The 12,980-nt window shown below is 43.6% G+C and overlaps 1 protein-coding gene across 2 annotated transcripts in view; it reads right to left on the reverse strand.

Moving 5' to 3' along the window:
* Positions 1–845: 845 nt before the first annotated feature.
* The window catches only part of PAFAH1B1 (platelet activating factor acetylhydrolase 1b regulatory subunit 1), a 28,669-nt gene continuing 16,534 nt past the window's right edge, over positions 846–12,980 (reverse strand). The window contains exons 4-11 of one of the 2 annotated variants that reach the window (XM_027883786.1): positions 12,299–12,373; positions 11,068–11,274; positions 9,674–9,842; positions 8,710–8,812; positions 7,791–8,019; positions 6,274–6,375; positions 5,488–5,644; positions 846–4,339 (exon numbers count right to left, since the gene is read on the reverse strand). In XM_027883786.1, the coding sequence (XP_027739587.1) occupies positions 4,266–4,339; positions 5,488–5,644; positions 6,274–6,375; positions 7,791–8,019; positions 8,710–8,812; positions 9,674–9,842; positions 11,068–11,274; positions 12,299–12,373 (1,116 nt within the window). In that variant the 3' untranslated portion in view covers positions 846–4,265. The remainder of the gene's footprint in view (positions 4,340–5,487; positions 5,645–6,273; positions 6,376–7,790; positions 8,020–8,709; positions 8,813–9,673; positions 9,843–11,067; positions 11,275–12,298; positions 12,374–12,980) is intronic. The other variant, XM_027883787.1, reaches the window with a different exon arrangement.

Genomic DNA, 12,980 nt, shown 5'->3' on the forward strand with positions numbered 1-12,980 from the left:
TGTTTTTCTCAAATGCGAGTGCATCTCCTCCCACTGTCCATCCTGGGCCTGTTCCCACTGATGAGTACCACCATGCAAGCTGCTTGCACAGACCTCAGCTGGTGGGAGTGCCCTTTCATGTTCTCCCCACATCAAGCCCAAGGGCACATCCATGCTCTTCCACTGATGAAGATGGGCACGTTCCAGTTCAGGTCACTGACCCATCTCTAAGCAGTATTTCAGACAATTAAGGCCAAATCACAGAGAAAAAAATCAAACCAAAGCACACACCAGCTGCAAGACCCGAGTAGCAGAACAAACGTTTCCAGAACTATCCAGTGCCTTGGCTTTCCAGGTACCCACCTCCCCTGCCTCAGGAAAGCTGAGAGTGATCGCTCCGGGGATTCGCAGCAGTGCACGACCACCAGCCTCAACAGCTCCAGCACCAAGTGGTAGAGCAGTCAAAGGCAGCTCCTGTTGGGTCTGCAGTAAACAGAGGGTCAAGGTAAGGGAAAAAACCCAACCAAACCCAACCCAACCAGAGGGCAGTGCTGGGACAGCCCCAAGGAGGGGTCCCCCGTGGCACAGGCAAGCCAGGGTCCCACAAGGCTCTCCTGACCGCCTGTGAGACCAGCTTAGCCCACACAGAGCACTTCCCATAGCACCAGACTGAACAACAAAACCTCTCACTACTCTGACTGCCACCAACCACCTCAAAACTGCTTCTCTTGCCCTCAGGTGAGCTCAAGTCAAATTAAAATTAGAGCAAAGGCAAAGCAGGTGTGGAGCAAAATCTGAGGGTGAAACTCCAATAGCTTTCCTCAAAATAGTTTTAATTCTTGCATCCAAGGAAACAAAACCACATCTAGTTTTATATGCATTTAATAGTTTACCAATTGGTACAATAAGATTTTTTTAATATGCAGAAAACATGAATAAATTTTGTTTTACACAGTCTGAGAGCAACAAATCTTACTGTAAAACACAGAGCAATATTATATACATTCCTTTACCAATTTTAATTGTGTCAATAGCTTCAGTTAACTCCTACAGCTAGGAACTGTTCTCTCCAATTGCAACCTCTAACAGTGCTTGAACAAACATCTGACATTTGCCTTCTCGATGTTGGAATCGACTCTAAATTATGAGGACTTTGCTAACTTCTCTTCAGAATGAACTTGGGGAAGCCTGAGGGACAGGCAGGACAGGAAAGCAGCTACTTACATGACACAGTGGAAAGATAAAAAGGCCAATTAAATCCAGTTGTGAGTTGCAAATCCAACGCGATTTCCCCGCTCCCCCCCAGCCATCCCCCCCCTCTATGCACGTGCTCTTGCTACAGGACTCTCGGTATTGATTTAATACACGGACGTTATGTACAGCTGGACACAACAGCTCACTCCAAGGGCGCTTTTCCTTCACTCAACTCAGCATCTGCAAGATTCAAATCATTAACGGATTACCAAGCCACCACCGTCTACAAAAACAAAATGTATTTCCTTTTAAACAGCTCTCAGGCGAGTCAGGAGCTGTCTTAAAGTGATTTCTCAGGCAGTTCACATGGACAGGAGGAGGCAGAGGGCAGGCAGGGACCCCATGCCCCAACTCACTACCAGCTGGGGGTTGTTTTCCTTTCCTCAGTGCCCTGGGCACACATTGGTCACACCACACACAAAAGCAGGACGGGTTCGTTTCACCTCCTAAAGTGCAAGATGCTATAAAACATCAACTTCCAGATTCTGTCTAAACCACAATGAATGTTGCACTTCTCAGCCCATGTGGCACGGCCCAGGCTGGGTTAAGCTCAGGGGTCTGCAGTGGCTCCCTGGTAACACAGGCCAGAGGTGGGTCCTGGTAAGTGTTGCCAATTTTAGTCAGAAGTGCCAGACAAGCAGTGAACCTCTCGACCCCTCCAATACATTAAGTTCATAATTGACCCAGTAACCTCACTGTTGTGGTTCTGGTCACAGCAAAGGCACAGCATGAGCTGACAGAAGCAGTGGGGACAGTTGAACAGCGGTGTCGCAGAGCCACACCAGGAACCCTCACCCCCGTGCCTGTGGTGTGGCTCTCCCTTCCAGCCAGGCCTTCAGCTCTGGGCCGGCGGGGACCATCCCTGAGATCATTCCCTGCAGCCCCAGGAGAAGGCTCACTCTGCACAGCAGCAGTGACACTGGGGCTGGTTGTCCTGGTAAATGCTTGCTTGCTACAGGGAAAAAATGCAGTAGACAACTTCCACATCACAGGTACCTTTAATTTCTCATTCAGGTTTGAGTTATGTACATGAGGGTGGTTTATTTTAGACTTAAATAAAGTTTCTAGGTCCTACCAGGAATTAAACAGATGTTATTAATTTACAGTTGCAGATGCATGGAGGGATTTAAGATGCACTACTTGTGTATCTGGAATTCTCTAACAGGAAAAAAAGCAGCAAATGTTTCCAGTCCAAGCAGCTAACAAACAAAACAGACTTTATTCGTGCATGCTTAACTGCAGCAACACACACCAAGAATGACAGAAACCACTGGATTTAAGAGATTAGCCTGGATCTTAAACTGGCTCTGAAAACCCCCACATCAGAACCCTGGTTCCTCCACCCTTCCCAGAGGATCCCACACCCCCATCCAGTTCCTCCCACAGAACACCAGGTCCTTCTGGGGCAACTGTGGAAGCTCTTCCCCCACCAGTGCAGTGTGTTCACCCTCCAGCCCACCCTAAGCTGGTCAGGGACTCTCAGCTTTAAAAGGGACAGTTTAAAAGCCACGGATTAAACCAAAGGAATAAAATAAAGCACAAATTCACCTGTTAAAACATCAGCCTGGTTCTTCATTGTACTGTCAATTTTAAAGTGGATTTTTAAAAAGACCTGGTTAGTTTGATAAGTATTGTAATTCTTTGTTATCTACAATGGAATCTGTCACAAAAATGCTGATTAAAATATTAATTTATAATATTTTCATTCACTTCAGATCAAAATATGTAACTTTAGGGATATGTAAATCAAAAATTGTGTACACCAAACAACATAAATACTAATAACCGAGCTGGGCTGGTTTTGCTGATAGGATTTGGGTTTGGTTTTAGCGTTTAGCGTGATTCCCACAGATGGGAGTGGGCTTTGTTCATGGTGTTTTTCTTTTAGAGGCCTTCATGGATCTGACCAGCCACTGTCAGCTGATTCTCAAGGTATTTAGTGCTTCCTTTAAAGCGTTTAAATGCGGCAGCCCAAGGTATTTCTCCATATGCAAACCCCAGGATGTTTCTATTGGAGCCACATTGCCAAGGTGAGGATCACCTCATTGTCAAAGGGTTTTCAAGGAGGCATTAAGGAAACTTTTGTATACCCCAACTTCCTGCCAGTGAATGAGGGAAGAGTCCTTTGATCCTGCTGTGTAATAGGAATTGCACATCTCTAACAAACATGGAAAGCAAACAGCAAGTTGGACCATGGCAGTCATTTGGGAGAGGAAGCTCTACTGGAAACTGGATCACTAAACTCTAGTGGGATGGACAACTCCTCCTGGAAGTTTGTCTAGCATTAAAAAAAAAACCAAACAAAAAACCATTTAAACTTAGTTTAACAGCACAGCTTAACCAATGACCAAATAAAAAATAAATACATTTATCACATCAGCTGCTACTAAGATTTGTTGTCTTATTTTAGGTTTACAGTCAGTTCTATAAATATACCAACCCTTGCGTGATAGGAGGCCAAAACAAGTGTTTTCTGTTGATTTGGCAAATGTTTCATGACAAATATTCCAGAGTTTAATTTATTTCCATTAATTACATATAAGGTTCAGAAGATTCTGAATTGCAGCCTTATTATCTAGTATTCTTAGAGAAGATTTATTAAGCACACTTAAGTGATGTTACATAGATACACATTTCTGAAAGAGCCCTACAAAACTTTTCCCAAATGAGGTCACCAATTCAGGCACCAACAGACAGCAGAAAGAAAAACAGGTAAATTATCCAACATAACGACACTGTCAACTATTCAGTTAAGTGCCCTATTCCAATCATCCCACTTCTGCCTTCTCAGGTCTGATGTGACCAATGCCAGCCCATGTTCTTAAACCTATGGTACTTCTAGACAACGTATGTAAATTTACAGTATACAATTTGGATTCACCATGCATGAATACTTTGTGTGTAACATTTAATAAGCTCAATCTACATCCAGAATAATTTACATGAAAGGACAATATTTATTTAAACAGAGCTCAATGGATAACCATGGTATCTGAGTGCATCCAGAGGAAAAGGGGTCACTGTGAACTCCATCAGCGGCACTCCCACACTTTTACTGTTTGATCTACACTCCCAGTCACCACGTACGGGGCTGTCTTGTGGAAATCTGCCAGGAGACAAAAGCTCACATTACCAATGAACCCAAAACTTCAGCATTCCCCACTCTTACTGAACGGCGCTGATTTTTCAAAATAATTCCACCAGCTACAGGCTAAACTCCAAAGCTCATTGTGGCTGTACTTCTGCAGGCAAATTCTCTCATGCTGTAATTTTGTAAAGCGTGAAAATCTACTTTCAGTTCAGCTATAAAGGAGCTTTCATGCAAAAGAAATCAAGATAGTTAAGAAATATCTCACACCGATACAACCTTTCAATCCTACTCAGCGACAGAACTTCAGGTATTTAATAGGAGGTGTTCAAGAATCAGGAAACTTGAGTTTTTTCTTTTTGCTGCAGACAGTACAGCCTGTGAGCTGGTATGTACTGTTCTTCAGGAGATCTCCAAGCATTTCATCTATACAAATCAGTGTCGGGCTGGCTCAGTCAGGACAGGGAAATCTAAGCAAGAAGAATCAGCCTCACTGTAGGAAGGCTCCACTGTAACTGAGGCAGCCTGTTCCAGATTTAACCAGGCCCTGCTAAGGGTCTGATGTTCCTCACCCCATTCTCATCAGCTGTCCTCAACCATTTCAGGGGGAAGTCAAGTCCTGCATTTAATCAGATTTGCCAGTTTGGTTAGGGAATCTCAACAGCTTCAGGTTCCCCGCTGACCAAACTCACAGCTCTGCTGAAGGAGCTACAGACTGCCAGGGGAAACCAGAGAAAAAAGCAGAGAAGACTCCAGAGCAAAGGCAGCTTTGCTGAACAGAGAGGGGTTGGTTTGTTCTGGCTTCACCAGGGCAAGAGAGAACTAACAGCTACCAAGATCTGTTAACACCAACCAGCAATGACCAGGAATTCAAAATAATTTTTTCTGTTTTGTGCACACACTCCCTTTTTTCCTTTTGCTGGGCAAGCACTGGCAGTAGAGCACTCCCCAGACCCCTGCACGCTCTAGTGACAGGTTCCAGAACTCCCTGGCAGTTAACATCCTTATCCACGTGCAACACTGGCAGGAGAAGTGGAAAAATCCAGCACAGTCCAACTCCTCTCTGTCCTTATTTGATTAATATGTAGAGAACACAAGGCATCACTAGAGCTCAAAGCTGCAGCTCTGGCTCTGCCCTGGCAGTGAGCACGGGGAGCAATACATACCCAAAGAGGTAACAAAGTGTTCGTGCGCATTCAGAGTTTTCATGCATCGCTTGTTCTTGAAGTCCCAGACACGGAGAGTCTTGTCATCAGCACAGCTCAAAATAAACTTTCCCCCAGAATGGAACAGGACACCACGTACCCAGTTATCATGGCCCACCTTGTGCACAAGGAGAGATCAGTGAGCAGGTGCAGGCTGAGAGCTGAGCATCCAACAGCTCACACTACAGCACACCAAGGGACCCCCGCCCTGCCCCGCAAGGACAGCACCGAGTTCCTGAAACCCGTTACTGCTCAGAGTTTATCTCCATTTTCTATTATTACACCTTTATCAGCTCTCCCAACAATGTGTGTTCCTGTCCTTGAAGGCAAACAAACAGCAGTTCTCGTGATCTGCACCGATCTGCTCTCCACTCCCAGCACCACCACCCAGTCCCGCCAGAATCCCGAACAGCAGGCAATGACTTGCGGTAAGTCCCACACATGGCAACAACACAACTCTTTACAGGAGACAAAATTCAGACCATTGTCGGCATTTCTGCAGGCAAACCAAGCCACTCATTACAGAACCTACACCACAGTACTGCATTCACACTGTGGTTTTGGAGGCAGTATTTCTTAGCAACAACAACATCTGAACTATAGAAGCATTAAAACTGTATTTCCAGCATTTGTCTTATTTCCATAACTCTGGCTTCTCTTCATAACATAACATGCAAGATAACACATTTCATTAGAACTGGTTTTACGTACTCTGCTGTGACTGCCACAAAACACCAATGGACTTACAAGTGTCATAAGGCACATGCCAGTGCTAATGTCCCACATCTTAATGGTCTTGTCTCTGGATCCAGACAGCAGAAAAGGCCCAGGCTTGCCACTCTTCTTAGTCTACAGAAAATTATGGTTTAAGTTATGGCATACATGGAATGGAGGGGAGACATGGAGGAAGTAAGAAGATCCCTTCCCAGTGGTATTGCTTAGTACCAAAATCAGATTGTACGACAGCTTATAGTGAATAAACCCACAGTGCTAAAGCTGGGTCACAAGCACTGGTACTAATACTAGGAGATTTACACAAAAATAGGAATTAAACAACCTGTTAAAAGAAATGGTTGTATGTCCTGCTGATGCCACAAGCCAAGTAACACTTTGAATACACACTTGCCTACTGCAAGACATCCTCTATTAACAGCAGGCACAGCTTAAGTCCCACATCTCGGGACGAGCGAGGATACAGCTGACGCATACCTGTGTGTTCACACTCCTCATAAAACATCCTGCAGCGAGGCAGGACGAAGAACTTCTGAGAACTTCCTACTGTGAAGTCATTTCTGTGTGTGCCCATGCAGGTGTGGCCCACGGCCGAGCTCTGGGGGCCACACCTGTGCCAGGTGTGCAATGAAGGCGCTCCCGTGCGGGCTGTGCCCGATCCCACCAGCAGGTGGCAGGGGAGGCCCCACCACAGAGCCCTCACGGCAACACGAAGGGACACTCAGAATCTTGTTTGAATTACATATAATTAAGAGATTATAAGGATCTTTTAGGGATTCAAGTAAAATTTCACTGAAATAACCAGTAAAACCTATCACTAGACAAGTCCCTGTGTTCAGTGCAGCTACTTCTCCCCTGGAGCGTCCATGCCCTTTAGAGGTGGAGGGTGGGACTGCAACCAATGCCAGGGGACCAGGCTAGAAACTGGAATGAGTGTCTAGCTCACTTCTTCTATACTTTGGCATCCTTAGGAGGAAAGTTTTGCTAGCCTGTAGCAAGCCTTTCTTAAGGCTCACCAGAAGAGGTATCTGTGGTCACACAAACGGGGATTCATTAGTTACAGAATGCTTTCTCCCATCAATAACTGTGCAGCAGGACACAGCAATCAGTTTGATTCCAGCACAGTGAACCTAAGGCAGCTTCACTCTGCATTTCTGACTGACTCCCTCCTCCTGCCAGTTTCCAAATGCTAAGCATCCCTATAATCTTCACATTCTGCCAGAGCAGCTGCCTTCCACACTTTTTTGCTGCAATATAACACAGCGGTCCCATTCTCGCCCTTCCCAGAACAGAGCCTCTCTCTAAAGTTCACTTTCACTAATGCAAAGGTAGGTCTTACTGATAAACACAAAAGTTGGATCCTGTCAAGCCAAGGGGACTAACTGCACACCAAGGTGCTCAGCCACAAGCACCCATACACCTGCTGTACCTGCCAGGCCCTTTGAGCCCAAAGCTCAGCCGCTGTCAGCGCTATACAGAGCACGGACAAACATCTCCCCGTGTGTGCTCGTGTGACAGCCTGGGAACGTTACCTCTGATCCCGTAGCTTCTGATATGGTGGAGTAGGAGCTCTCAGGAGCCCAGGAAATGCATTCTACCACATGCTCGTGCTCTCGGAGCTCAGCTTTGCACTCCTTCGTCGCTACCACCCACACGCGCACCGTCTGGTCGTTGGAACAGCTGGCGATCAAGGTGCCATCCTGGTTGGGCCGCACCATGCGCACCCATTCTCTGTGCCCCGTGAAAGTCTTCACGCAGTAACTGTGCAAAAAAAACCCCACAGCACGACTCAGCCACCATCAAATAACCCATTACGCGTGCCTTAGATATTCGAGGAGCTTGACCTACTCTTAGTAGTCAAGATAAAATATTTTAGTACACACGTGTCTGTTCTGGCTGGTGATGGACAAGGCCATAAACAGTTCATGGAGAGAAAATTGACATGAGAAAGAAGAGACAGCTAAGAGACAACAAATCCTTGTTCAGGCAGAAAGCAGGAAGGTCAGGGAAAAATACAGTTGACAAGACTACTTGCATTAAATAGGTATTTTAAGAACAAGTAGAGATTTACAGATCACTTAGATATTAGAGACAACTGATGAATGAAACAAGCAAGATGACAAAAAATAATCAGGATACACCTTGATGTGTGTCCAGAAAGGTAACAGATGCTCCCTCTAAACTCGTGGTTAACCAGAGAATTTGTTTTCCTAACTGGTCCGGAGTTCTATCCTCATAGCTCCCAGAAGGACAAACCTAGTTAGTTTTAATGAATCAGTACTAACACCTAAACCCCTGTGCAGTGACTGAGGCAGAATCCTTCAGGTCACACCATTATTCCTCAATTCAAATAATGTCTGCCAACATTCGGATTCCTGTGGCCCATTCCTACACAAACTGCTTTCTGCTCGCTTTGTTCCAGTATTGCTGTTTGCCCAAAAGTGCACTTACCCTGTCTGGACTTCCCACATTTTGATAGTTTTATCCCTCGAGGCAGAAACTATATGATCTCCATTGGGCATGATGGCTACTGAAGAAACATTATGGTCATGACCTAAAACCAAAATAAAACCTTTATTAAGTGGCACTGGTAGAGTTTTCAAAGAGCACACAGGACTTGCCATTTCTTTATCTTGGGAAACTAGCTACAGCAGCAGTGCATGTTTTATGGAATAATCTTTACATGTAAACCTGTGTTTTTTTGAAATAACCATCTATAATTTTAGAACCCACCCAGTCCAGACGCTGAGCATCCTTTAAAGTTGCTTTCTGTGTACTTGGGTATATCTAAAGGTGGGTGTTTATTTTTGTAGATCTCAAACATTCTCTGCTACTACTCACCATTCCTCCAAGATGATACTAAAAGCAAGAGAAATGTTTTTACATAAGACTATAAAATAAATATTTGCTGTCAATATTAGAATCCTACAGTTGTGGTTGTTGCACATTCCCATTTTTCCTAGGGGTTTTGAACCCAGTGCAAAGGGCAGTTTCCTGTGTGATCGGACACACGCAGCAGCCACAACTCCTGTGGCACAGATCTCCCTTTCTGCAGCCCTGCATCAGGGACACAGAGGGCAGAAGGAGGGAATCTTTCACTGATCTGAAGGCAGTTTCGTCGTCTAATAAGTACTTAATCTTTAGTGCTAAAATCCCTCTAACTGCCATTTCATTTCAGTACCATTATGGGATGCTTCCCACAGCATCACACATAGCAGATCTGAGATGCTATTTCATTCCACAGATGCTACAAGTATCCCTTATTTACAGAGCACTCAAAGCATCAAAATATCCCCTCTTTTTATTTTGGACAATACTCTGGTCTACAACCCCTTTCCACATCAGCAGTTTTCCTGGATTAAAAAAAAAAAAATCTCACTTTACAGACTGCTAAATCAATCCCTTTATACCTTACCATGCATAGTTCTGATGCACTCAAAACCCTGAAAATCCCATAGCTTAATGGTCATATCAGCAGAACAGGAGGCCAAGAGTTTGCCAGTGTGGTCAAAGGAAATATCTTGCACAGAGTCTGTGTGCCCCTTCAGGGTTCGCTCAAAGTCTCCTGTCTCGTAATCCCACACCTGACAAGTGAACAGACAATCCGTTAGTGGCAGCCCATTACTCTTCGTGTTCTCCAGCCTCACATTTGCACTCTGCAGGCCAGTTTGACACCTTGTTCAATAATTGAGCAAGAAACAAAGACAGACAACCCTAAAAAGGCTTAACAGCATAGAAAAATAAGCATTCTTTTTATGTGATTTTGTTACTTATAAATTAATTGAATTCATGCGTTTTGAAAACTGCTTTTCAGTTAAGCTAAAGTATTATAAACCCAGCAGAAGAACAAGTTCCATTGTATATGGAAGTTTTAACAGCCAGTACCCTTAAAAATAAACAAGATCAATTTAGAAAACACTGGATAGAACAAATCCACTTTGTTTTTCTCCATTTCTTTCTGTGCCAGCTCCCTAACTCCAGCAATACAGCCCACTTTCAGTCGTGGGGAAAGGATCATCTTTAACATCCCTCTCACCATTCCCAAGCTTTACTGTGGCTCCAGAATTCACTTGCTTTCTTCAGAACGGAACAGCAAATATTCTGCATACCACAGAGCAATACTCAGAATGCTTTCGGTTAGGGGTGATAATTCAAACCCCTCTGAAGAGTTTGATACACACACATTCAGACATTCACAGATTACAGCATTGTTGAGAGATTAAACAAATATTTGCAGTTAATAACTGCAGGAGAGCATGAACTCCCGTTCTCACCTCCTAAGTCAGTCGTCTATCATCTAACCACAAATAAAGCCTTTAAAACAAAACAAGCTCCTCCAGATTTTATTGTGTCTCTCAAGCACAAAATTGAGATATTTCATTTTAAATTATATCCTAAACAAACAAAAAAACAAACCACCAAAAAACACCCAACAAAGTGGGAAAGAAAACAAAGCTGATCAGGCCCCTCCACAACATTCACCGCACACGGAGCTGTCGCTGGTTCAGCTGGCCCTGTCTGTTTGCTGCAGAAATGGGAACAGGTTAAAAGTCTCTAAATCCACATTAGCTTCATTCCTCCTTAAAGCCAAAGGATAGTAAAATACTCTTGAAGACATTAATTGGACCAGCATAAAACTAAAACTTGTAGATAATACAGGATACCATACTTGAAAGAACTGTCCCTACTAAAGCAGAACCAGGAATAACCAACCTTCCACCAGTCCAACACGTCCCGCCTGACACACTGATGTCACCTATTGCACAGTTCTGACTTGGCTTAGCTCATTTCTCCACAATACACACATACCTTTATTGTGGCATCCTCTGAAGCAGAGACCATAACACTGAAAACTGGATGGAAAATGACTCGAGTGACAGGACTCCTATGCCCACTCAATGCATACTTCTCTGGAGGACGAGGAATCCACTCCTTAGGGTCTCGTTTCTGACCAAGAGGTCCACCTGATGTAAATTCTTCCTTAGCTTCATTCAGCTTCGATTCTAATTCCATTACCTAAGTGCATGAATTTTAAAGAGAATATTCATTTCTGGCTTTATACAAGATCTAATTCACATTCTTGCATTAATAATCCAAATCACAACTGACTCCTAAACTCACAGCAAAGCAAAGACTGCATGGGCCCAACATGATTACCAACATTCAGCAGCACTGGTGTTTTTAAAAATCAAACCTAAATTAATCCTTTATAGTTTATTCTTTAATAATTTATAGCTTACTCTTTAATAATTTAATCATTAATCATTTATTCTTCTCAAATTCCCAAATATTTTCACAGGGACAAAAAAAAGTTCTACAGAATCCCCTGTACAAATACATTTGAATTACTGTTGTGCCAAACTACCAAAGGAGGTTGTGCTAACAAAAAGCAAAGCTACTGCTGCAGGAATTGCGACCTCCCTGGAGCTGGCATGCCAACAACCAACAACAGAGGCACTGCAGGGCTAAATAGACCCTTGCTGTATTTACCTGCACAAGAGACAGGTCTTCATTGTTAATACACTGATTTTAGGGGGTTTTTGCTTTTAATACACTCTCAAGCCAATGAAGCACGACTAAAAAGAGCTTTGTACTCTCCACTTGCAGCAGAATCCCCCACTCTAATGCACTGGAGCTAATGGCTCCTTCCCTCTCAGGCCACTGCCAAAGACAAGGGGCAGCACTGATTCTCCCTCTGTTCTAACCCAGCCAAGCCCTCCGCACACAAGCTATTCCATCTCCCCACTCACCCACCGCCTCGAGGCACCTCTTGCCTTTTCAGCTTCAGGACTGCACATGCAATCCATAGACTGAAGCCCAGGAATTTTTACAAAGACACTAAGAGGATGGCTCTGTCAGCACTGAGATAGACAAAACATTTCCTACAACATGAATTTAGCTATTTTGCCTACTCAAGCCCTAAACATTCATCTTTGAGGCATCATTGTCTTACCACTGCATTTGTCTGACAAGGAAAACACGGAACATTCTGTTCAGAGCTAATTTTTTATACAAATAAATCCATCAGATCTCCACGTACCTTCTTTTGTAATCTTATAACAGATGTCCATTTTTTTTCCAGAAGTCCAGCATACTTCTTATCTAATTCTTCATTCTGAGGAGATACATTTAAATAAAGAAAGAGGAAGAAAAGCAATACATAAAAACAAACACCAAAGGCACAGAAGAGTAACTACACGCTGCTCTTTCTTTCCACGTACAAAATGACAATCTCATACTAGAATAATCCTAAATTAGAAGCAGAATAACACAGGTATGGGGAAATAGAAATGCCATGGCTTATTCCATGAAAGATAAAAGCTCTAAGGACTGGCCACCTTGGTCAGAGGCTAGATGTTAACCTACTACTTTAGGGGCACTTGTAAAAGCTGGAGTTATCTGCATGAATAATCCATACAAAAAATTAAATCCCTCTTTGCAGAGCTACACTTGAATCCTTCTAAATTACTCAAATAATTTCAGCCTTTCACTTTTTTTTTTCATTTTAGTACAGCCCACTCCAATTCAGATGTTCTTGCAAAAAAAATCACGTGAAACTTTTAGCAACAGCATTTCCTCTTTCCCTCAGGACCATCTAGCCTATTTAGATTGCCTTCCTAACCTTTGGGAAGAGGAAACTTAATTAGGTCGATAGATAAGGCAGATAGGGGAGTGGTATTAGGATTTTCAATTATAAGTATGGTATTTCAATTTGTCATTTC

This window comes from Empidonax traillii, unplaced genomic scaffold (assembly GCF_003031625.1).
Source record: "Empidonax traillii isolate 1590-97213 ecotype Southwest subspecies unplaced genomic scaffold, ASM303162v1 scaffold135:size1941959, whole genome shotgun sequence".
In the NCBI taxonomy this organism is placed as follows: domain Eukaryota; kingdom Metazoa; phylum Chordata; class Aves; order Passeriformes; family Tyrannidae; genus Empidonax; species Empidonax traillii.